Genomic DNA, 25,959 nt, shown 5'->3' on the forward strand with positions numbered 1-25,959 from the left:
AAAATAAATAAATAAACTATTTTTTAAAAATCTACTCACGGATGCAGCTTTCCCCGAGGTACTCTGCTTGTCATATTTAGTCAGAACAATAGAAGGGTTGCTTTAGTTTACCAAAAACTCTTATTGTGGCACTGCCCTAAGAACTTTTCGAACTTCAACTTTTGTCATCCTTCTAACACACAACCCTAAAGATTAGTGATACTGTGTTCTCCCGTTCTATAGACGCAGGAATGGCGGCACAGAGGTGTCAAGGAACCGCGGGACCCCCGGCGAGCCAGTGAGGAACCGAGCTTCCCAGGCAGCCTGGCTGCAAGGTGGTGCTCTCAGTCATGGAATATAAGGTGGGGGGTGTTTGTTTGCTTGTTTTTGTTCTACTAAACTTAGATTCCCAAAGCAGACCCTGAGCACTCCTCCCTACCATTCCCTTCCACCAAATTTACACCCGGGAGAACAGAGGCACAGAGGTAAAGGCGCCTTCCCAGCGTCATAAAGGCGGTGGGAGGCAGAGCAAGGAGCAAAGTGCTGCTCCGCAGCTCCCTCCTGGTCTCAGCCGTGCCTCATTCTGCCCTGGGGCCCCTCGGAACCGGTTTGAGACGTGCGGTCGTTTAGAGAAATGCCCGCAAATTGTCGAATATTTCTTCCTAGAAGAGGTAGAGCCTCATTTGCCTCCCCTTGAGGGTGGGCTGGACTTGGAGCCTCACTTCCAATGGTAAGAAGGAAGCAGAAGCGATGAGAGACTAAGTCATAAAAGGCACTGTGAAGTTCTCTCTCCCCGTCTCTCTCCCCTCCATGTAGGGGAAGCCAGCTGTCACATGTGACCCTGAAAAAAGTTACTTCGCCTCTCTGCACCTCAGTATTCTACATCTAAAATGTTGGGGAAGAGGACTAGTACTTGCCTCCTATGACTGCTGTGAGAATCGAGTGGGCTAATTCATGCACTTGGCACATAGTAAGTGACATATGCCAAGGATACTGGGAACAGCTGTGCACAGCGTTCCCTGCTAAAGAGCCCCCACCTTCACAGTCTCACAGGTGCTCACCAGTCCTTGCCCTTTGGCCTGGCATTGCCAGCCAAGAGATGGCACTGTTTTCTAATTTGTACCGGGGCCATGTACGAGCCAACGACTCATACATGACCCTGGTACAAATTAGAAGTGTTCATTGTCAGGATAAGGAAGTGAAGTGTTCTGCAAATTTACCCTTAGCATTCTTTGTGGGTATTGGGCCGATGTTAACTGATTGGATGCTGGCTCTGTTACTACTGGACTTGGCGGCTTTATGGAGTTCTACAGAATGACCTCAGTGTGATGCTTCAGGGTATCCCAAGCTTTGTGTGACTATTCAAATACTATAAGATATTAATAGAAGTTAAATGTAAAAATACTGGCTCTGACTGGGTAGCTCAGTTGGTTAGAGCATCGTCCCCATATGCCAAGGTTGCAGGTTTGGTCTCTGGTCAGGGCACGTGTAAGAAGCAAGCAATGAGTGCGTAAATAAGTGGAACAACAAATCGATGTTTCTCTCTCTCTCTCTCGCTCCTCCCTCCTTCCTTGCCCTCTTCCTCTCTATATCTAAAAATAATAAAGTAAAACCATTTTTAATGTAAAAATATTGACAATGTAAAACATTTCAATCATGTGTGGCAACATTGCATGTAGCACTGTGTGTTGTTTGGGTACACATCTTCAAGTACAGGGAAATGAACAGGGAGAGGAAGGACACATTCTGGAAAACAGTTACCTGGGGGCCGGGGTAGGGGGCAGGGAGTGGGGTCAGGAAAGGATACACAGGGGCCTTCAGCTCTATTCATAATTTATTTACTAAGCTTAATAGTGGTTATTATTCCACCATTTATTATTCCTTAATCTTAAATATTTAAAAATAATTTCAATGATACCATTGAAAGAGACCATCTTTCTATGTCCGCTAATTTTTTCTCTCATTATTAGTCTCTGTTAAATAAGTACATTGATGTGAAACTACAGCATCAAGTGATTATTCATTTATCAAGTGTTTACTGTTGAATGATAGATTGTTCAAAGATAAAGAATTTCATGTGAACATTATAACGCTTACAATAACCTATTTGGTTATTTGATTACTTCCCCTGCTTTCTATGAGGGCAAGATTTCTGTCTTACTCATCATTACGATTTCTGCTACGTAATGGGTATTAATAAATGTTACATTATTCATTACCACCTCACTGGTCTTGGACACCGATATCTCCAACTGGAATTATGGCAGTGATTCAATTTCATAATCCTAACTGGCCTCCCTACTTCCACTCTGCTGCCCTCCAGGCAAATCTCAACTGCATCTAGAGAGATCCTGTTAAAACCCAAGTTACAGCTCATCACTCCTCTGTTCTAAAACCTCCAATGGCTTCTCATTGGTGGCAGATTGCAGAAATGGCCACAGTTCCTTAAATTCCTCCTATCAAGAGGCAAAGCCCAGCACTCACTCCACTGAGTCTGGGCCCAGATGTCTTTGTCCAGTAGAATGTGGCAGAAGGAACATCTTACAAAGTCCGAGACTGGGCCTCGGGAGGCTTCGAATGCTCCTGCTCTTACTCTTGGAATCCTTGCAGCTGCCACGTGAATGAGCCCAGGCAAAGCTGTGGGGGAACGAGACACCACGTAGAGCAGAGCCGTCCCAGACGAGGCCATTCTAGATGAGCCAACTATCAGTCCACCCTCGCTGTCTGAGCACACGTGATGGAGCCCAGCCAAGGTCAGTCTCGCCCAACCAGGTCACCTGCAGACTCACAAGCTAAATAAACGGTTGTTGTTTGGAGCCACTGAAGTTTGCTGTGGGGTGTTAGGCAGCACAAGCTGATTCGCTCTCTCACTCTGAGAGTGAGTCAATACTAACTGCATCCCCAGTGCCTAGAACATTGCCTGATCCATGGTAAGGGCTCGATAAACATTTGCTGAATGAAATCTGTAGGTGGAGTTAACATTCTGATAAAGGGAACAAACAAAAAAAACACAAAGTAAATAAACTAGTAAAATAATTATAAAATGTGATGGGTACTGTGAAGAAAGTAAAATGTGGCTGAGGTGGAGCCTCACAGAATGGAAATAAAAGTGCGGACCCTCCAGGGGTCCCCATTACTCTCAGAACAAAAGCCAAAATCTTTCTAGCAGCCTCCAAAGCCCTACGTGGTACCTTGCTGACTTCTCCTGCCATTCACTGCCTCTCTGCTCCACCCGGTTTGGCCTCCCTGCTGCCTTCTGACATACCAGACATGCTCCCATTTCAGGTTCTTGATGGAACACTCTCCCCTTAGACACCCACACCGTTTGCTCCCTTTCTTTCTTTGGGTCTGTGCTCACACGGCCCCATCACGACCACCCTGTAGAAACAGCAACCCCCTGACCCCTAGGCTGCCCTAACCCTTGTCTGCTTTACTCCCCTCCACAGCAATTGTCACCCTCCGATGCATTACAGAAGGCTCCTTTGTTTACTGCCTGCCTCTCTGACTCAAATACAACTTCCATGAAGGAAGAAATTTTGTTTTGCTCAATGTACCCTTGGACAGGGTAGAACTGTCTTGGGCAGAAATTCAGCCAGTGGATACAAAATCTTTTAGGGGCCATAATGCCCGTCAATCCGAAAAGTAAGCGAGGTGAGGATTGGGATTTGAGCCTCACTGGAAATAAGGCAAGTCCTTTTTAAAAAGTCAAATGCCCAGGTGAGTGTTGGAGAGCTCACTGAGAGCTCTACAGATGGGCTCATGGCAAGGCTGGTGACGTTCCAAAGCTACCGATACTACACGGAACAGCCAGCTGGAGCACCTTTTACCTCTGTGGAATGCTAGGGGCGTTCTAATGCATGTTATTATTTGCTTCTCCAACATCCCTGAGGGGTGGGTAGGGCAGGTTCTACTAACCTCCATTCATAGATGGAGCTAGTGGGGGCCCCAGAGCTCGAGCGAGCTGCCCGAGGCCACAGATGGACGGAGTGGGCAAGCCGGATGTCAAACCATGGTTGGTCTGACTCCAAGCACTGTGCTCATGTCACGTCTCGTTCCTTTCTGTTCCTCCATTCTGGACTCTCACCTGGTGACTTTCTTGAGTCATTAAGTGTCAGAGCCAATCTTGAACTCTTGGCAGAACCTCAACCCAAGAGGCGCCTTCTCTCTAGCAGGGGTGTCCAACCTGTTGGCACCTCTGGGCCACACTGGAAGAAGAGTTGTCTGGGACCACGCATTCAATCCACAAACGCTAATGAAACCGATGAGCTAAATAAAGGTTTGAAGTAAATTTACAATTTTGTGGTGGGCCGCATTCATGGCCATGTGGGCTGCATGTGGCCCCCGGGCTTCGGGTTGGACACCCCCAGTAGAGAGCGCCCCGCCAAGAGGCATGGGCGGTGAACACACTGTTAGAGCATCAGTTCCAGAGCCTGCCCCATGGCTTCAGATCGACCACAGCCCCTTCTGTTTGACGGTTAGGAAAGCCTGCGCCTTAAGTCTTGTCATCCCCAGCCCACCCTCGGCGGGGCTGGCTGGGCTGCAAGGTCAGTGAGGAAGGGTGGGCAGCTGCTTTCAGGCAAAAACCAAAAAGAAATCCCTGGTCTTGTTGTTTTATTTTGGCTTAAAAATCAAGTCGGGTGACAATGGAAACTCCTTCCTTGCTCACTCTCCTCTCTGCCCGTGTTGACAGTAGACAGACTTGCTAATTCTGGCTGGGGTTTTTCCCTCCCAGGCTGTTTTTCTCTTTTATCTTCATCAATTGAAGAGAGCTGTTCTGCCTTTTCAAACTGTCGGAAGGTATCTGGGGTTTTGTGTATTTTTTTCTTTCTTTCACATAATTCTGTGGGTCTTTTCCCAGATATGTATTTTATCTTAAATTAACTTCTAGCTCAAGTTTCCGCCCATGTGACTTCAGCGTGAGTTACCAGAAACCACAAGAGAAAGAGCCGTGAGAGAGCCCCAGAGCAAACGACATGTCCCTGTGGGGAGCAGTGCCTCTGCACCCCAGAGCGAGGAGGACGCAGGGGTCACAGGTGGCTGCAGAGCCGGCAGAGGAGGGACCTCTTGAGGAGCTTGGCTGTGGGGCTGCTGGCCTGGGAATCGTCAGGCAAGGAGGCCAGCTGGTGACAAGAGAGCCCAGAGGCCCCTGGGGCTGCGTGGAGAGCCCGGAAGACTGCAGTCATGCCTCACAGCTCCGACAGCAGCGACTCCAGCTTCAGCCGCTCTCCGCCCCCAGGCAAACAGGTAGAGTCCTCCTTTCCTTCCTTCTCCCCTCTGGTTCTCCTGGGGTAGGAGGGGATGAGCAGAGGGGCAGGCTTCCCTGTCTCACCCAGGGGGCTGAGAAGTGAGGGAGTAGCTGGTGGCGGGAGCAGCCTGTGAGGCTTAGGACGTGGTATTTGCAATCAAGCTGAGCATGCAATCAAGCTGAGCATATTGGCAGAGACCCTCACCCTCCTGCCCGTTCCACCACAGCCCCTTGTCCTCCTTGTTCTCTGATGGTGCCCATCGCCTCCACCTCACTTGGATTCCCACCCCAGGAAGCTTTCTAGGAAGCCAAGAGGAGAATGAACATCAAAGGACTCTAGTCTCTCAGGGGAAAGGCTCTGCGTTTTTCTAAGACAGTGGAAAACCAAGAAGAGGAGACTTAGAGTGGGCTCCGTGTCCCAAAGGCCAGAGATGTATTGTCCCGGGAGACAGCCATGGGGCAAGCGAGAGAGGGGTCAGGGAGAGCGGAGGAGAAAAAAACAGGTTAGAAGAAGGAACCCAGGCAGCACAGAAGGATCAGCCTTATCCACTGGGGCACTGTCCCTGTCACTAGCACGGCCAGCGGAGAGGGCTGCTCGAGCTGCGACCTGTGCCTTTTCCCCCTGTGGCTTCTGGACGAGAGGAAGGAAAGAAATCAGGAGGCAACTTTGGAGACTTAGAGACATTTACCCAGCTCAGCTCTGGGGAAATCAGAGAGATCCAGGTAGAGATTCTGGGAGTGTTTGGGGTCTAGACTGTGATTTCCGAGTCAGAAGTTTTCAGCTTGGGGGTTATCAAAAAAGTGGGGCACCCCGCCTGCCTCACAGTTTCGAAGGTGTCCTCTTGACCACATTTCTCGACATCCCTCTCTATAGGAAGGCTTCTTTCTCTTCCAATACATCAGTGAATGGAAAGTTCTTCCATTCATTTCTTAGCACAGATATCCAAGAGAGCTTTCAAAATGCTGCTGCCAAAAAAAAAAAAGTGTATGGACATATAATATGCAATGGCATCGGGTCATAAATAACCTAACAGAAGGGACAGGGTTGGAGAAGTCCTGGTGTGAACCCCTAGAGGGAAAACGCCTAGGTCCTCTGTTCGAGATGGTATCAGGCTGGCTCAGATTGCCTGGAAGTCTGCTCTTCTTAGGAAGGAAATTACTCATGGCTTCCATGGTAACCTGGTCCCCATCCCCCTTAGAGGAAGAGCACTTCCTTCCCTTCTAACCCAATGCCCTTCTGCTGCAGTGGCTGGAAGTGTTGGGCAAATTCATGAGACACATGCTTGGTGAGCAGAGTCTTGCCCTGGGAACTGTGCACCTCTAGACTGTGGGGTTGTGAAACCGGCCAAGACCTGCAGAAGGGTTTTACTCAGGCCCCTGCATTTATCCTGCAGCATCTGGGGGACAGCTGGACCTAACCTCTCTGCCCAAGCAGAGGACCTGCTCATTTGGGAGATGTACTCAGAGAACACCCAAGGTCCCCTTGTCCTCCTAAGTACCCATGCACTACCTGTCCCAGCCAGGTAATCTTCACCATTAAAGCCATTCTTGGCCTCTAGTTTATAGTAGGCATTGCACTCGGGGTTATGGGGAATGTCAAGGTCACTGAGCACAATGCAGGGAAAGAAGGGACAGATTTGGGATGGGAATCTAAGCCCAGGAATGCAGCAGAAGACACAGGGGGTACATGCCAGTGAGGTTGGGGTGGGGCTCGGAAAGGCATCAGACCTCGCATTGGAAGATGTAACTCCCAGATTACTGTGAGCTCTTGGGCAAGCTCTTTGATCTTCCATTTCCTCACATATAAGATGGAAATGACAATACCAACTTCACAGAATTGGGGCAATAAACAAGAGTACCTCTGGAAAAACACTTGTTCAGAAGCGGACACCTAGTAGGTGCTCAAAAAAATTTTGAAAAAAAAAATAGCAAGGAAGTTTTAGGCTGAAAGGTGAGAGAATAGGGTGGAGCAGCCCCGAGGAGGAGGAGAGGTGATAAAACACACTTCGGCGCCTCAACCATTTTTTTCAAAGCACATTTCTAGCGAGGCCTCGAGGCCTTTACCCTCTTCCTGTGACTACTGGCCAAAGAAGTCGCAGAGACCTAGGGAGCGTGACAGAGTGTGGGGAAGAGTTCCCCTTTGGGGTCAGCCTTTTGGTAAATAGGGGGTGGGTGGGCAGATGAAAAGATGAAGAAACAGAAGGATGGACGGATGGACACTCAGCAGCAGGACAGCCTGCTTTAGCTCAGAAGAGAGGGACAGATGTGCCCAAATTGTCATCCACTCTGCTTCCCAGGACTCATCTGACGACGTGAGAAAGGTTCAGAGGCGGGAGAAAAACCGCATCGCTGCCCAGAAGAGCCGACAGAGGCAGACGCAGAAAGCCGACACCCTGCACTTGGTGAGCGCTCAGACCTTTTCCATCCTCTCGGGCCCTGGGCTTTGCTCCCTGCCCCCTCGGACGCTTGGGCTGCAGCTTTGAGTCGGCCTGTGTGGAGATGGGGATGTGGGGGGAGTGAGTTGAAGGGACAGGGCTGTGCGGTGAGGTGGGACTGGAGGCTCTCCTTTGAGAGTAATGAGAGAATTCTGGCAGGGAATGAGCCAGAATGCTGAAGGAGAAAGGAGCCCTTCTTTCTGGCCCCTGAGGGGGAAGGAGGGGCGCATGGGTGGAGCTCCAGCAGCTCAGAGGCTGAATAGAAGGCAGAATCACCTGCTCCGCGACGGGGCAGCCATCCCTCGTGAGCCCAGAGAGCAGAGGCAGGACTGTCTCTGGGAGGAATCGGAAGTTGTGAATGGCTTTGGGGGAGCCCAATATCTATCTGTGCTAGGGTCCCACATAGTCTCATCCCCTGGGAGGCCAGTCGGGCAGCCACTGGGCCCTGCATCTTTTCTGAGTGTCATTGAGGTTTGACTTTGAAGTTCTTCTCTTTAATGATATCCCAAGGGGACTGTGGAAGATGTAGTTTCAAGTGCATTTACCGGGGAGGGTCGCCATCCTGGGCGAGTTGCCTCTGCAGTCTCCAGTGTTCTAGAGACGGCCCTGACCCTTGGCTTGGGCAGGGCCCTGGTCAATGCCAAACTGCAGTTCCACCCATGGCCCAAGGCCCTGGGATGTTCCTCAATTCTGGCTGTGTGCCCCCTCAGTGATGTTCCCTCCTGGTCCCCTACACCTTAGCAACTGACCTCTCTTCCCTCTGCCTCTTCACTTGGTTCTTGTCCACCCGTCTCTGACCCCTCTGGCCCCATCCTGCCCATCCCCTCCTGCCCTTCTCTGGCCACTCTGCCTTTTGGTCCTTCCTCCTGAGCAGTCCCGAACCGCTAGCACCCCCGTAGGTCATTTCAATGGTAAGACGGGCAATTGGTGCCAGAAGTGAATACGCTTGTGTTTATTTGAAAGATCAGCATGGAACTCAGCCAGTGAGAATAGTGGTTTTCATCTTATCAAGAAAAATTAAGGTGTCTGTATGTGGTGTCAGGTGGGTACCAGGCTTTATTGGGGTGATCAGTTTGTGAGGTGTATCAGTGTCTAATCCCTATGCTGCACACGTGAAATGAATATAATATTGTTTGCCAACTGTGACTGAAAAGCAAATTTAAAAAAGCAAGATGCAGTTTTAGGAAAAAAGGTGACTCGTTACGCTTTGTAAGGAAGCAGAGAGCAGGCTGCTGCAACGCCTCTGACTGGATGCTCGTGTTTTATTCGAAACGTATTCCGCGTACCTTCCGTGGCGTGGTAGCATAGTTTTAAGTTCATAAATAATTGTTGGGTTGGACAACAACAAAAAAGATGAATGAACAGCAAGTCTGTCCTCATTGAGAGCCGTGATCAGAAGCCTAAAGGTTAAATTGGCGGTGGTCCTGCCACTTACATGTTCTCCATGGTTTCATTGTGGCTCAGGGTCTTACGACATGCCAGTTTGCTATCTGAAGCTCGGACACCTACGATCACTCACTTTGTGTCTATCAGAGTCTGATTCTCATTCAGGTGTTCTTTAGAGCAAGCCAATGAACAAAGTGATGAAAATTAGAAAGGATTAAACCTTTCTTTCTGCCCCGGCTGGTGTGGCTCAGTGGATTGAGCACAGGCTGAAAACCAAAGGGTCACCAGTTCGATTCCCAGTCAGGGCACGTGCCTGGGTTGCAGGCCAGGCCCCTCAGTGGGGGCCATGTGAGAAGCAACCACAGATTGGTGTTTTTCCCCCTCTCTTTCTCCCTCCCTTCCCCTCTCTCTAAAAAATAAAATAAAATCTTAAAAAAAAAACCACTTCTTTTCTGTGAAAGTGGATAATGTCCCAAGTCTGGAAAACTGCTGTGAACTTTGCATTTGTGACTTTTTAAATGTGGAAACTAAGTACGGCTCAGCGGGTCCACAGTCAAAAGGCCAGGGTTCGAACCCCACCTCCGCTGCGTGCAATCTGCCGGCCGACGTTAGAGACATGGCTCACTGCCCTCAGACGCGGCGTCCGCGTCTGTGAAATGGGGATGGACAGTCACTGCCTGACAGAGACGGTGCATCTAGGAGTCCAACACAGTGCCTGGCACAGCACGAGTATTCAAACTATTTAAGTATAATAAGAGTCCCGTCAATAGTAGTTATCATAGGAAGCAAAATAAAAAAGTGTATGCACACACGTTTTAATATATGTCTATATGTTTAGGTATGATTATTTTTGCTCCTATAATAATTAATGTATATATCACAGGGCTGGAAGATTTCTTAAAGGCTGGACACACTTCCCACACTTCAAACTCCTCTCCCACACACCCCCACTCTGGACACGGTCCCCAAATCATGCCTGGTCACTTCCGGTGGCAGAGCTTCCTCTCTTCTAACACGAACGAGGGGCCTTCCCTACCTTGAGTCACACCTCTTTCTCCCCTGCATCCACCCCACTGGTCTTCATCCGGCCCCCGGGGGACACAGCAGGGAGGGTGGTATGAATGTCTCTTGGCTGAGCCCAGGTTTCCCACTCTGGCTCCGCTGTCGCTCTCTGTAAGGCGAGAGTTAGCCCTCTGACTGCACTCATCATGGCTAGATGGGGACAATCTCTGGGGCTTGGGTCCACGGAGCCCCCAGTCACGTACACATTAATGCCTGCACCCCAGCCCCCCCGTCTCTAGAACATTCCCGCCTTCCCCACAGCTAGGCACAGGCTCCTCCCCACTCCTTAGGTCACATCAGACTTTACACAGTGAGTCTGGGGATTGCAGCCCATACAACGGATGTTTTTTGACTTTGGGTTTTGGCTGCAACGTATAAATCTGCCACCATTAAATGGAGGATTTGCCTGTGGTTTAAATGTTTATTTCCTCTTAGATGGTAATCACCCATCTTCTCCATCCATTAGCCTCTTAATGACATTTGCAATCTGGGTAGAAAATCTGCCGGTTTATCACTGACATTCTTAGGATCGAGGGCTTGGTTTGCCCTGGGCCCCTTTTCATACTTGGCTCCGCATGCTGGGGTTCTGGAACCTTCTCTGGACCTCTGGCAGAGTCACAGGGCTCATCCACCTGCACTTTAAAAACCAGGGCTCAGCAGCTACTGAGAGTGTGGTGTCACAGAAGGACAATGTTTGTATTCCTGTGCTGCGTCACACCGTCTTGATCTTGACTTCATTGCTATTATCTATCGTAGACAGGAATTCCCTTGTTTCCCCAGTGAAGCTGAGGGACTGTTCAACATTTCCGTATCTGTTCTGTAAGCGGTCTACGCCAACACACTGTACCTGAATCGCATTCAAAATGATAGAGCAGGGAAAGGTCCTCTTTCAGGGATTGTGTTTAATCTCATGCAGATGTTACGACACCCTGGCACTGGCTGCCCCTCACAGAAACTGGACCAAGTGCTTCTTCTCGTAACATCAACAAACAGCCCACGTTTTGTTTCAATTCTCTCTTGATTGGGTGTCTCGCTCAGCAGCCCTCACACTTAGTTTCTCTTCTCCCACAGACAATGCAGAGTTCATCAGGCCCAGTGACGACACTGAGTCCGAGGGAGAAGGGCCAACCTTGACCAGTTCATTTTCAAAAGATATCAGTAGCCAATACGTGGGTCCAAGATAATCAGTTAAAAATCTATTAAAAATAGTAAGGAAATCCAGTCAGCTTTTGAAGTTGACACAAAACAGTAACGACTTTCCTAGATGCAAACCATAACTAATTATAAAATTTATTCGTTGACAAGATTCCATCTATAACACCAACAACAGCAAATGGAAGGAAGGAATAAATTTAACAAAAAATATGCGGAGCTTAATTTTTTATGCTTTTGTAAATTATTCAAAGTGACTTAAAAATACACTCCGATAAATAGATATATCTTATATAATAATGATTTTGTTAAATCAATGTAAAATTTAATTTAATGTGACCCCAATAAAATCTTGATAGGATTTTCTGGGATTTGAAGAGCTAGATTAGCTATTCTGAGTTCCCAGTGAAAAATAACCAACTGAGAATTTTCAGAAAAAAAATCTAAAAAGGGAGGGCAGCTGGAGAAGATTAACTGAATAGGATATTGAAGACAATGACAAATGTAGACATGAAAAAGATATAAAAAAGACAGAATATTGGATAGACTAGAATACAGAACGAGGCTCCAAACAAACTCAAATTTAAGACTCAAGTACATATGTCAATTCCCAAGTTCAAATGCACAGTGAGTAGGATGGCATTTCAAACTGGCTAGTTATCGGAGGGTGAGGGAAGGCTAACTGCTTTATTTCTCAGACAACACACACACACACACACACACACAGATAAATATAAAAAGAAAAGGAGAAAAACTAAAGAAATTTGGGAAAGGGAGCATTAAAAAGTTTATCTTGGACTGGAGTCTTTTCCACATAAAAAAACAAAACCTTGAAACACTAGAGGGAGAGATTGGTATACATTCCCTTTATTTCACTAAAAAGTGAAAATTTCTATACAGTTTAAGGTACTATATGTAAGATCAAAGGCGAATGACAGACTGGGAAAAACATCTGCAAGACGTGTGACCAGGAAAGGGCAGAGTGTTTACTTAGTATATGAGAGCTCTTATGAATAAGAAAATGATGAACAATCCAAAGGAAAATGAGGGATGATTACGAGTAGGCATTTTACAGAGTGAAGTAAGTGGCAAACAGATATGGAAAAGAGGCTCCTTTTTATACCAGTGAAATGACAAGGGGAGCAGTGTGACGCTCTCCTGCCAGATCGGCAAACAGGAAAATGCTGCTGATGCAGGGCATCGCCGAGGCAGCGGCAGGCATGACCGATAGCGGTATAAGCCGGTACGACTGCAACAGAGGGCATTTGACTGTGTCCGTCCAGTTTATAAGCGCACGTACCCTGTAATGGGGCAGTTTTACACCTAGGAGTCTATTTGCCAACATACCCACAGATTACATAATTATAACTAATACATAATTATGTATGTGTAAAGCTGACCATTGCTGCATTGTTGGTCACAGGAAAGGCCGGAAGCAAGCTAAATATTCACCAGCAAGGGGCTAATTAAATGATAGTTTCCTCATCCAGGGGAATACTGTGGAGTTGTTAAAATAACGGGTTACATCGGAACATGCTCACCTGAAAAGACTATCAAACTTCTCTACTCTCCCATGAAAAACACATGGATTCGCTACATGGTTTGCTCCCACGGGGGTTTCTAATAAAAACAAAAATGTGTTTGCGCGTAGATGGCTAAACTTACTAGCTTTCAAGCAGGTTTCCCAAAATGCTGTTGTGAAAAGTCTAAAGCAGAAGAGAAGTACCCTCCATTTTTTTTTACCTTTTTCATATAGTTTGGATTTTTTAATCACCTATGTATATAATACAGATATATAAATTTGCAATGTCGATCACTACTACAACATGCACATTAGGAGGATTTTTTTTCAAATTTTTATTTCAAACATGGACTAATCTTCCACCGTGATGTTTGATCCCTGGAACATCCTACAGAGACGTCTCAATCCTTTGGCAGAGCTGGCTGGGATTTACAGCGAGGAACCCTGCAGTCCAGAGCACTAGACAAGGTGTACGAGGGGAGGGGAATCAGTTTCACCTGTGTGACCATCCTGGTTAACTGTAGTGGCTCTCTGGTGCCTCGTGGTGGGAAGGCTTCTGAGTCAGGGTCTCAGGTTGTTGGGAAAGAGAGTTGAGATCAACTGAGAAGCTTCTCTCTGGAGAAGGCTGAAAGTAGAGCAGATGGTGGCCAGACAGTAATAAGAGCTCAGAGCTGTGCTGTTGGTGAGTCAGACCTGGCCTTGGGGATGCAAATGGAAGCAAGGAAGAGTAATGGTCAAATTTGACAGCTGGAACTTTAGATGCCCCCTTGGAGAAGGGCGGGACAGGTGATTGCCGGGAGTGGCTCCTGAAGGCGTCTCATACCACTTGAATAAAAGAGAAAGGTTTACAGTTCCAGGGCGTATCTTTAATGCCATATATAGCAAACACCATGAGTGTAAATCACGCATAAAATAAAGCTTTACGCTGATGCTATGAGAAATAAGGTATCTGAATAACGGAAGAAAAGAAGCTCTGCAAAGATGTGAACTTCTTGGGCCTCTGTAGAAAGACACTGTTGTTCTTGGTCTCCTGGGGAGGCCTGAAAGACAAGCTCTGAGTAGAGTCCTTTTTCACTCATATTGCTCTTTCTTTCTCTCTTGGAAACCATTCCAGAAGGTGTTTTGGCATAGCAAAGTTACAGTGAGAACAAAACAACAATAACAGAAGCCACACAGAAGCAGTGCTGTGACTCGTTCTGCCCTAAAGAAGTTCAGGGTAAACTAAGTGCATCATCTGTGGAGATGAGACATGTCTCTTGGCTGCTATTGCTATGACCTTTTTATTACAAAGATATTAACCGAGCACCAGACTGTGTACCAGGCACCATGTGTTACATGCACTGCCTGCTGTACTTTATTTAATTTGCACAAAAACCTTACTTTGTAAGCCCTATATTAGGCTAAGTAACTTGTCCAAACCCACAGAGCTTGTAACTAGTTCTGTCTGACTTCAGAATGCACCTTCCTGACCACAGTGCACGCGGCCTCTTCCTTCAGATTCTCATGAGGACGTAGTCATTCGTCTTCCACAGCCTGCACCCTCCTTCAGTCTCATCCTGAATTTATTTTTCGTTCTTTAAGCAAAAGCCTCCAAAATTTACACTTCTGTCCTCCATTGTTAGGCCTGGTCAAGAAAGTAAAGATGTCTCTGTGCAACATACCAATATCTCCACCGAAGTGATTTTTAAAGAAAGTTGTGTAACAAGAAATATGAACATCCTATGTGGGAATACCCTTTGGAGCAGCAATGTCACTTACAAGAGTTTAAAGAGAAAATGTTGCACAAAGATGCTCAATTCATCATTATCTGTGAACAGTAAATACTTTATCGATACCATAAAACTGGACAGAAGCCTAACAAGAGGGGATTAAGCATATTACTGTGCGTACATTCGTACACTATAATTTGTTGTGGCATAAAAAATGACTATGAAGAGTGTATTTATCAACACAGAGAGATGCCAATGACACGGACTAAGTGAAAAAGTAAGTTACAAAGAGCGTGCAGAGCATGGTCCTTTAATGTCAAATCTGCAGGTTTGGGCCACGTTTGCATGCTAAGCGAGCCATCGAGAAGGATGCTCTGCAAAATGTAACTGTGGTCATTTCTGAGTGGTGGAGTTTTGAGTCATTTACTTTTACTCCTAGTACTTTCCTGTAATTTTGTTTATTATGATGAATGTATGTAGTTTTTACTCAGAATAAAAAGTTAGACCATTTTCACTTGAGAAGGAGAAAACATCAAGGCAACCCACCAGCCCTAACTTCTTGTCCCGCTGATGACAATGGCCAGGCTCCTTACGTGGGGAGGCGCATTTGAAAAGATGCCGGCTCCACACCAGGCTTAACACTGTGAAGAACTTCTGTCCAGGTGGGATGACAGGTCCCGGGGCACAAGGTGAGGGCTGCCCACCACAGATGTCTGTGAGCGGCCTTCTGCAGCAACAGCCAGGCTTTTTCCTCCAGAAAAGACTGGGAGAGTCTTGTCGAAGAGCTCGTGCCCACGCGGCCTGGGGATTTTTTTCCTCTTCACTGTAGGGCGCAGTTGGGCCCCTGCTTCCCAGGAGGCACAGATGGGCTCCACAGGACAAAGTCCCCTTCAGACTGTGGGACATCTGTAGGGCGTCCTGTCATGAGTCCACATGGAAGCTTGTGGAGGGAGTAACACTAATGGTGGCCATACCCCCTTGGGTGTAGAATCACAGAATTAAAAGCAAATTCAGAGGCACTTTAGTTAACCTGCCATGTTACCAGTGAGGATGCTTAGGTCTTTTTCAAAGACAACCAAGAACCCAAATCTCTCGCCTTCCCCCCACTAGCTTTCGTTTTTTGCTGCCTTGCTAACCAGGACTCTGCAATACGGGTGGCATCACTCTCACTGTGTTCTTGCAAAGACTGAGCCGAGAAGTAGGCCGTTAACTAGAATGTCTGAGGAGCTTAATGGAGATTCTTCTGCAACAGAAGCCAAGGGCCCAACAAAAGGCCGGAAAGGGAGACAGTCCAAGGCTGAGAAGGGGCTGAAGTTTCGATGTTCCTTTATTTTAAAAGGTCTTAAAGTTGTAATCCAAAATTAAAAGGACAACGACACATTGGGGAAAATATTTGCAGCAAATTAAATAAATGCAAATTTAATGTTTATACTGTAGGAAGAACATCCTTTTTCAGAAAAACATCGAGACTCCAATGTATTAGTGGTAGAACCTATGACTATAAAGCTTATGTAACATTTTTCCTACCAAAATGAAAATAATCCCACTTTCTATTCTGATTGTGCAAACGATACTCATGAAGTGTTTCTCAACTCTGGCACTACTGACATTTTGAGTCAGATAATTTTCTGTTGTGTGGGGCAGGGAGGGCCGGGTCCTGTGCATTGTACAAAGTAAAACCTGCCCATTACATCCTAGGGGTACCCCCACCCCAGCCCCAGCTGTGACAATTGAACACATTTCCAAACCTTGCCAAAGGGCCCTGAGGGGCAAACTCGCCCCTGGTTGAGAGTGCCGCACTAGGGAGCAGAACCATGGAAAGTTCTTCCTCCTTAGTCGTTGATAACTTGTTACGTGAAGATGAGATTAAGAAACTTTCAATAAGCTAGTTGGCAGGATAAATCATTTCAAATGATAGCATCTAAATGCCGATGAGGTTGCAGTGAAAATGACATAGTGTTCACCTGCTGCTAATGTCACGCACCTGACACGACCCTTGCTCGGCAGTGCCGACCTTGGGGCCTGGCTGCGCCCTCTGCCCTGGTCATCTCCCTGCTGGGGGTCATCTGGGGAAATGACTGAACAGACAAACAGACAAACTTAGAAAACTGTTTTAAGTAAATTGCGGATCATCCTTTTAATGATATAGCTGTTAAAAATATTGACTATGGTGATTATGACCAAATTATGACAGAAAGGAAAAAAATTGTATATCTACTGGTTGAGATTTTGTAAAAATAGGTCTTTAATGTTTATTAGAAAAAATGAGATGGCAGGATACATGAATGAAAATGGTCATTACAGGGGACTAGAATCGTGGTCGTGAATAATTTTTTAAAAAGATCTTTAATGTAGTTATACTGTATGTTTTTATCTAAAATCATAAGAAAACGGTCAAATAGAGAGCTGAGTGAATTCTGGAGGACGTAAAGGATAAGAACAGAGAAAATGTTCTTGACCTAGAACTTGGGGGTCAGGTTTTGAGAGGGGATCTTGTAATTTGTCCTCCAAATGGAAAAAATTTTTAAAAAACATTGATTTTACAGAAAGAGAGAGAGAGGAAGTGTGGGGGAAGAGAGAGAGAGAGAGAGAGATTTACTGTTCTACTTATTGGTACATTCATTGGTTGGTCCTTGCATGTGTCCTGACTGGGGATCGCCCCCAACCTTGGCATATCAGGATGATGCTCTAACCCTACCTGACCAGGGTGGAGATGCTTTTGAGAGTGAAAAGGGGCTCTAGTAAAAATTATGCCAGGACATGAAGTATGACCTGGGACTGTCCCAGCAAACATCTGCTCACCCTAGACTTAGAGGATCCAGGAGGGGTGACCTGGAACTCTTAGGAACATTCAAGATTGGTGCAAACGTCAGGGCCCAGCAGAGGGGACTGGAGTCCTGCAGCTAGAATGGAATTTCCCGAACCCGAGGACCCTGTAAGTAGAATATTTTCTCGGTACTCATCTGGCACAAGAGTGTGCCTTAGTGCTAAGAGGGTGGAATGGTCCAGAAAATTATAAAAAGCCAAGGCTGTATTTCCAGGACTAGCACTCGTCTCAGCAGAAATGATTCATTCTGCTGCACGAGAATACGCATACGATAGCCTCCTATGAGCCAGGCGCAGGGTTGTTCCAGAACAGAGCAGGGACAAGACGGACCAATCCCCGAGTTTATGGACCTCGTGGTCCGTTGGAAGTCAGGCTGATCACACAAAGTGAAGAGCCTGTTGAAGAAAATTGAAGAGTGTAACTGTGGGAGTGACCGAGGAGTGGGGATGGGGGCAGTGATCAGGGAAGGCCCCTCGGAGGCCCTGCCATTCGTGACCAAATACGAGTCACAGAGGAAGAGACTGAGCAGACCTGGGAGACGCGGCTCTCGGGGCTCTCGGCAGAGCCTTGAGGCCACACTGGGCGCAGCCCCGGTCAGGGTCAGCACAGTGCTTCATGGGGCTGGGGACCTCGAGGGGTGGGCAGCGGCTCAGGAGTAAAGGCAGCGGTGCTGTAGGGAGCAGGAACCAGATTTGGGGAGGTCCGGGTGGTTGTCCACAAAACTCATTCCAATCCTGGCTGGCGGAGATAAGTGAACCTGAGATTCTGGCTGGGGGAGATAGTGGAGCCTAAATTCTCATTTATAAAATGGGACGCAGTGGCACCTCAGTGGGATGTTTAAGAGTCAAATGAGGGAGCAAATACAAAAATAAGGTAATGTTGTTTTTTCATTTGTTTGTTTTGCATGTGCAGGGAACAAGTTGTATTAATTCATTTGTTTAATGTAGGGAGCCTGGCATTTTCCTATAAGTCAATCAGATGAAGACATCAGATATCTCTTCACATAAAAAAAACATATAGCCTTCCTTCCAGTTGTTCATAAAACTTCAAGAACACTGTTCAACTTGGTTTTTCATTGTGGCTGGTTAAGTCTTCTTCACTCAGTCTGGACGGTGAAAGTCAAGTCCGAGCTGGGACTGTTGCATGCCGAGTTTATAAAGTGGTGTCATTCACTACTTCCACCCCATAGCTTCAGTTTTGAAAACAAAAGTGTTGCTAAGCAGGGGTTTGACCTAGACGTTTGTGAAAAACCAATTTCTTGCACTCATTTGTAGCTATCCTGGAGTCAAAATAGCAGAAGCTGTCAAAGTATTTACATAGTTGGTTAAACTCTCCTGGCACCTTTCGCAGACACCCCGAATTTACTTAGTAGGCTTGTCATGTGCAGCTTTCAGGCCTTGGTAAATGATGACAGATTCTGGGTTTCCTGGCACTGTCCTACTCACTGGGGACAAAGTAGTGAACACAAGGATAGTCCCTGCCTTCCCAAGTCCAGTAATTCAGAACTAGTGTGATAATGTTATAATTAATGAGCTTCTGATCAGTGCCCCACCGCTTGTCTTTCCATCCTAAAGATGAAATATTCTGGGCTATTTGAAATAGTTTTCACCAAATACAATGTAATGCTAATAATAAGGCACTTTGTCTTAAACAGGCATTAACTTATAGAATTTTTTATTCGAAATGTTCTTCTACTTTTTAAAAGTTTATATTATATTATTTATACTATACAGTATAGAATAAACTACATTAATAAAACAAAGAAGTATATGCATATATAATAAAACAAATGTAACAAAATTAAACCTTTTATCTATTGTATTATCTATATTCTTACACTGTTTTTAAGACAAATCAGCCATGGAAGTGATTCTCTAACAAGCTGCTCATTTAACTCATCTGGGAAGTTTTTTTTAAAAAATCTCAATGCCTGAGACCCAGTCCAGAACAATGAAACTGAAACTTTTTGGGAGTGAAGTTCATGGATTCAAGTTTTGCAAAGCTCTTCGGGCAAGGGCAGTGTGCAGCCAGGGTGGAGGACTGGGGAGCAGTGACACCTAAAGCCTGTCAGGAGGATGTGGTGGATCGTGGGGAGTGAGTGGGGGAAAGTTAGATGGTTATATACAGTTCTGCACCCAGTACTGGGTCCCAGAGGCCCGGCAGCTTAAAACCAGCAAACACACACACAGAATTCAGTCCTTTGTGTGGATGGCAATTATGAGTTGTTTTTCAGAACCGGGCTTGCTAGTGACAACCTTGCTCATTTGATGCATCAGTCGGGATTGCATTGTTACAAATAATAGAAAAACTATCAAACAGGGTCATCAGTAAATCATGCTTTGTTTTTCTCATAAGAAATTCAGAAGCAGACAGACTAGGGCTGGTGCAAGGGTGTTATCAGAGAACCAAGCTCCTTTTCTCTAGCTGCACAGGTGTCTTCAGTATGTGACTTTCCTCCTCAAGGCTGCAAGATGGCTGCTGCAGCTCCAGGCATCACTCTGTGCCAAGGGAGGGGCCTGGTGTGAGGCTTTGCCTTTTTAGTTGGGAAGGGATGCTCCACACTTAGGTACTCCTGCTTTTATATTTCATTGGTCGAAATTTGTCACAGGTTTTACAGCAGCTGGGTATTGGAGGCATTTTCCCCCCAGCTTTTCCAGAGGAAAGTAAGGGGAAGGAGTTTGGGATAAATGTGAAGCGGGCCAACCGGAGTGTTTCTTACCTATGAGGCCAATGAACTCATAGCCTAAAAGCCAAGGAGTAGGTGACTGGACGGCAGACAGGGTCCTGAGGGCATGGCTGGTGTGGCGAGGGGTTGGTTGATGATGAGGATGCTGATGACCCTAGATCTTCAGCTTCCAGGCAGGAAAGTGAAGACTTCTCCAGAATCAGACATAGACATTATTCAGTGCACAGACCTGTGGTTTTGGGACTCCTCTCCTCATCGGGTAAGGGACCAGATGTAGGGCTGCTTTCCCCAGGACTAGTGGGAGATGCAGGCGCAGATCCCACTGCCGCTTGGGCGATGTCCTATCTCTCAGTTTGCAGACTTCTCCAGGAATGGTGGGCTCTGCCCTGTATGTGTATTTGGTGCATGGGGGCCGGTAACTGCTGGAGACTGAACGTACAACTGGGTGGGAGGGGTATAAGCTTCACACGCTATTCTCGTATTTCAGTGTGGGTAAGAGCTAAAATGTCACCCTGCCCATAAGTGACTGCAGGTTCTGTTAATGAAGAAACACACAGGGACTATTTTCACCTTTCTGGAAACTGTGATCAGAAGATTCAAAGAGAAGGTCAAGGCACTAATCCAGAGCTGGCAGGAAAGAGGAGTAAGCCCTGCTCAGAATGGCTGGAGAGTTTCTGCTTTGGGCGAGAGCCTGGCCTTGGCCTTGGTCCCAGTTGGCTTCCCTGTGGGTGAGGGACCAGCCGGGGGATTCCCCATCATTCAAGAGCTCACAGAGTGACCCCCTCCTTAGCCCCTCCAGTAGGGAATTCCCCAAAATGTTCCCACACCAGCAGGAAGCCTGCTCTGTCGCCACCCCCAGGCTGTGGTTCATGATAGGGCCCGGACCAGGTAAACCCACAGGTGAGGGTGAATTGTGAACCTTTGCATCTGGATTTGCATGACGTAGGAGAAGAGGGAGGGTGAAATTAGAAAGGCAGCAGGGCTGATGCCTCGCAGAAGATAATTACCAAATATCAAAAGATTTAAACAGACTTCAAAGGCAGACAGGATGGTGGGCAACCTCTGGAGCCAGACTGCCTCACTTCAAACCCTGGTGCTGCAACTTACAAGCTGTGTGACCTTGAACAAGTTGCTTAACTTCTCTGTACCTTAGATTTCCCTCTTGTGCAAAATGTGCTTTATAATATTATTTACCATAATAATATTAATCTTTGCTATTGGGTTAGCAACAATTAAATATAATGATAGCTGTGAGGAACTCAAAGGAGCAGCATTCGATCCATATTAGCTATTAAGTCAAACTACACTATTCACTATTCTTTTTAAGAATTTGGTTTCTACTTATGTTTCTCACTTTAGTTGAGTCTGCATTCCTTCATCGTCATACACACATGAGCACCTTCCCAGCAAGTGGGGCTCAGAGGCTCCAGTTTGCTGATATGCTGAGGTAGTCAGTTTAGAATCTGAAATATTCAAGAGTCGAAGAGGGTTTGGAGATCTTCTGATCCTGTGGTTTTGAACATTCAGTGCGCATTAGAATCCCCTGGGGAGCCTTTACCAACCCCACGCCCAGGCTGCACCCCAGACCGGTTAAATCACGAGCATGCATCAGTATTGGTAGAGCTCCCCAGGGGACCCCACTGATGCCAGCGTGTGGCCGAGATTGAGACTCGTTGTTTTGGTCCAGTCTTCCAGTTTCAAAGGGAGGCAATGGGCTCAGAAAGAGTCACCCAGCAGGATCAGGAGCCCGCCGTTGCCCCGTATTGTGGACCTCAGTCTGCATCTGGAGGAAGAGCGAGCCTGGGGATGGCCCGCCAGCAAAGTAGCCGGACGGGAGCTTCCCTCTCAACTCAGGGCGGGAGGCAGGTGCCCAGCTCTGTGATTGGAGGAGTGCGACCAACTCAGGAATCTTGTATTGTGCTGTGCTTGAGAATCACCCAGACCAAGCCAGAGTTTTTTCTTTGGAGACTGTGGGATAGCCAAGGATTTAGTAATCCCAACTGAATGGCCAGTCTCTCGGGGGAATCAGGTGGGTATGCTAAAAAGTCCAGGGCTGAGCTGGGGGAAGCCCTGAGCCAGGCCCCGCCCTGCTCTGCCCCTGTGTGGTTCTGGGGCATCAGATCAGCCACTCTTCAACGTTGCCGGACCTCTTAGAAACTAGGTGTCTCAAGGTCAGTTCTACAGCCCTTTTCCAGCAGCTGCTGCCACCAGCCTGTAGTCATTTGGATGGGTAGGCGGAGTAGGTTCGTCCAGGGTCTCTGCTGACCCCTTCTGTGAAGTGGGGATAATGAGGGCAGCTGGCCATGCATAGCCGCCTCAGAGGGCCGCTGTGTGGAGCCTGAAGGACCTACGTGAGTCCCTCAGAAAAGAAAGCTGGTTATGCAGAAGGACAAATGCAGGTGCACCCCTGCCCCCCTATAGCAGAAGAGAGGCATGTCAGAAACCAGACTTGACGTCCCAATGCTCCTTTGCTCTTCTCCCTCAGTTCTTGGTTCCCGGCCCCCACTGAGAAGTTAGGGGATATGACTGTTTTGCCTCTGTGTCAACAGCTGCTCCCATGAGCATCTTTGCCAGATGCTCCGGGATGAGCCCTTTCCGGGCCCCAACTGGCCCAGGGAGGGTTGAAGTAAGGGCGGGTGGGGATGTGGAGGAAGGAGGCCCCGAGTCAGCTGCTTCCTCCTGCAAGGGAAGTCAAACTGTTTCTCTTGTTAAGTGGCTAGCTGCATGGCCCCTGGACTGGCAGTGCTGGCTTCTCTGGGGCCCGAGCAGGAAGCAGTCTTGCTCCTCAAGGTAAAGACAAGTTTTTTGTCTTAGGTGGTGGTTTTCTGGTTAGAGGCGGCAGTGGTTAATGAACCCACTTCTAGAGCTCTGGGGACTGCAAGCCGGTGAGGCAGGGACGGGGAGATGAGAAAGCTAGAGAGAGTCAGCGGAGCTTGCTTAGCTGCCAGAGCTCGGAAGGACCTGCAGTTACTTCCCGAAAGCTGGGCCTGCCTCTAGGCGGGGAGAAGGTCAGAGCCAAGACATTGGTCCCTGTGCCCCCGCCTACCCGGTCCCTCCCTTCTGCCTCGGGGTTTGCCCAGGTTCTTCAGAGCACAGACTTTACAGTAAATGTTGTCACCAGTGGAAACTCTAAGAGGGGGCGAGGAAAAGGGCTAGAGGAAGGGACCAGCACTCCAGCCGCCCAGTTCCCGTCTTACCAACACCCCCTACCCCTCCCAGTCTAAGTGTTGTTTTATCTTACCTTTCGGTAAAGAGGGGATGCCCTTTCTCCCGGATGTGCCCGGAAACGACCAAATGGTAAGCTAGCCACACCTTGCAGAAGCAGCAGCCAGTGTCCCGCCCACCACCCACCCCATTTTAGAGATGGGGGTTTCCTTTGTACTTATCTGGGCACATTTCTAGTGCAGAGCCACATACAGGAAATGCCAGGCTGAGGCTGTGCATGGTCACGTCTGTCCTTTATAAATGGTTGGAAGCTGGCTTGATGGGTAACGTCATGGACCCATGGACTCTACCACCTTCCTGGATGCAAGGTTAGGGCGATTGGCAATGTAACTAACTTGTTCATTAGCCTGCATGGGGCTCATGCTCCTGGTGGGTTATTTAAGGCAAACTTCGAACGTCAAGTTATCTTACATCTGCTCACTGCCCATCACAGTTTTGAGTCATCTTCTAGTCCAGCAGGTGATATCATCAACCAGTCAATCAACAAACATCTGATTTCACATGTACTAGATGCAGGCACTTAATGACTGCTTGAATCATTGGAACCAATTTAACATTGCATTTAACTAGTGTTTTCAAACTTGTCTGATCATTAGAATGACCTAGAGCACTTGTTAAAAAAGTAAAATTTCAAAATTCACCTCAAATTCCAAACCCAGTGAGTTTAAATCTCTAGATTTCAGGAAGCACCCGAAACTGTATTTTTAACAAGCCCTCGAATTAAGTTCTAATGATACGGCAAGTTTGGGAAATGCTGACCTAAATCGGATAGAACTAGCGCAATAAGGCCTGGACTTCAAATATTGGGTTGCTTTTTGATCTGAAATGTAATTTATTTGCATCTCCAGAGCCATTTCCCTTCCTCTGTGGGCACCAGTGGTTAATAGAAAAGGTCAGTTTCACTGAGTCAAAGCCCGTGAACCTTGAAGGCCCATTGGAAAAGCAATTCCCCTGGGTTTTCTGGAGGTGGATTGTTTTCCAGTGAACGCTAATTCCAGAGTGTCATTGTTGATTAATAATAACTTTATCAGTAATCAGCACTCCTTACCCTGAGCTTTCTTCACCAGTATAAATCTAACGGCTCTCATAAGCAACAGGGGAGAGGTGTTTCTGGAAAAGAGGGACCACACACCCAGAATGCCATCTGACAGAGGCCCTTGTGTGTGGGGGACAGAGTGGGACCAAGTGCTGTGGTGGACACTGACCATTTAGTGTTGATGAAGACCCCAAGTGTCCTAGAGCCCGGGGGGCACTGGCAGCTCACCTCGGACTCCTTTCGTGAGACTGAGTCCCAGCACTGGGGCCACTCAGACCGTGCGTGGAGTGGCACAGAGCGGAAAAGAGTGAAATCAGAACGGCGGTGTTCTCGTACGCTCTTCCATCTTTTCAGGCTCTGCCTGCCAGCCGGTTTCCTTTGACAGGTACTTGCCACTCTCAGCCCACATGCACGCAGAGACCCAGGTACATGCAGGTACAAAGGAGCCCACTCCCATGTAAGTTCACGCATGCATTCACATCACATGTACGTCTCTTATGGGTTGGGACCGTAAGAAACTTCCCTTCTTAAGGGTCAAACAAACACACACTGACAATTGCATATGGTCTAACCTAACATCTATGCACGTACATGCACGTATACATGTGTGCTTACACAGATGCACCACACACACACACACTGCAAATACCTGTGTGCCCACGTGCGCACACTCACATGTGCAGACAGACTCTGGTGCCCTTCCCCGTGCACATGCCTGTAAGTCCAGTCCGGGCTCCTCCTCTGCTGCTACCTGCGCACCCCCAGACCCCGGGGCCCACCTGACATTAATCCGCACTGCCGATCCTCCCCCCACAGGAGAGTGAAGACCTGGAGAAACAGAACGCGGCTCTGCGCAAGGAGATCAAGCAGCTCACAGAGGAGATGAAGTACTTCACGTCGGTGCTCAGCAGCCACGAGCCCCTGTGCTCCGTGCTGGCCACCAGTGCGCCCTCGCCGCCCGAGGTGGTGTACAGCGCCCACGCCTTCCACCAGCCTCATGTCAGCTCCCCGCGCTTCCAGCCCTGAGCTTTGCCAGAGGTGGGGGAGAGCACGGCCACCCCCAGCAGTCCCCAGCTGCTCCAGCAGGCCTCCGGAGGGGCACATGGACTGTGGCCAGGTGGCCCTCGCCCCTCAGAGCCCTCTGTCTTCCTGGAGAGGCCAAGACAGAGGCCTGGACAAAGACTGAGCATAGGACCGGGGCAGCTGGAAGTGGGTGAGGCCCCCCAGCAGGGTGGCAGCCCATCTGCACGGGCTGGACCCCACGAGGGTGGGGGCTGGACCACATGGACAGAGGCCCAGCCCACAGTTGTCTCAGCCATAGCACCATAGTGCAGGGAAGTATTATTTTTCTAAATAAATATATCAAAAGAAACCAGTTTGGTAGTTTCCCTTGAAACATTAAACTCTGTGGGGCTGGGACCTTTTTTTTGGGGGGGGGGGTTCTTGGACTTTAAGAGCCCTTCAAGCTCTGGGGACTCTGCCAATAGTGCTTATTTTCCATGGTTTATTAACCTACTTGGGAAGCTGGGATTTTCAAAGAATCTTCCATTCTCCCTATAGGCACCTTCTTGATTCTCCTGCCCTAATCACCTCACCATGACCTTCCATTCCTAGTTGCCTCACACTTTCCAGATTGTCAGCGGGTCATTCTCTAGACTGGGAGAAGGACCAGTGCAAGATGCCATTTGGGGAATG

The 25,959-nt window shown here is 47.7% G+C and overlaps 1 protein-coding gene across 1 annotated transcript; it reads left to right on the forward strand.

Moving 5' to 3' along the window:
* Nucleotides 1-242: 242 nt before the first annotated feature.
* Nucleotides 243-25,636, forward strand: BATF (basic leucine zipper ATF-like transcription factor). The gene is made up of 5 exons (XM_037145210.2): nucleotides 243-341; nucleotides 2,590-2,732; nucleotides 4,868-5,223; nucleotides 7,522-7,626; nucleotides 25,081-25,636. Exons 3-5 carry the CDS (start codon nucleotides 5,161-5,163, stop codon nucleotides 25,288-25,290), a joined length of 378 nt encoding a protein of 125 aa, XP_037001105.1. The 5' UTR covers nucleotides 243-341; nucleotides 2,590-2,732; nucleotides 4,868-5,160; the 3' UTR covers nucleotides 25,291-25,636.
* Nucleotides 25,637-25,959: the final 323 nt, after the last annotated feature.

This window comes from Artibeus jamaicensis, unplaced genomic scaffold (assembly GCF_021234435.1).
Source record: "Artibeus jamaicensis isolate MK-2021 breed Jamaican fruit bat unplaced genomic scaffold, CSHL_Jam_final contig_851, whole genome shotgun sequence".
NCBI lineage: Eukaryota > Metazoa > Chordata > Mammalia > Chiroptera > Phyllostomidae > Artibeus > Artibeus jamaicensis.

Excerpts from the sequence above, each read along its gene's own strand:
- BATF (XM_037145210.2), top strand. The coding sequence starts at position 5,161 with ATGCCTCACAGCTCCGACAGCAGCGACTCCAGCTTCAGCCGCTCTCCG. Across the intron at positions 5,224-7,521 it reads CTCCGCCCCCAGGCAAACAG|GACTCATCTGACGACGTGAG; the intron begins GTAGAGTCCTCC and ends TCTGCTTCCCAG. Across the intron at positions 7,627-25,080 it reads AAGCCGACACCCTGCACTTG|GAGAGTGAAGACCTGGAGAA; the intron begins GTGAGCGCTCAG and ends CTCCCCCCACAG.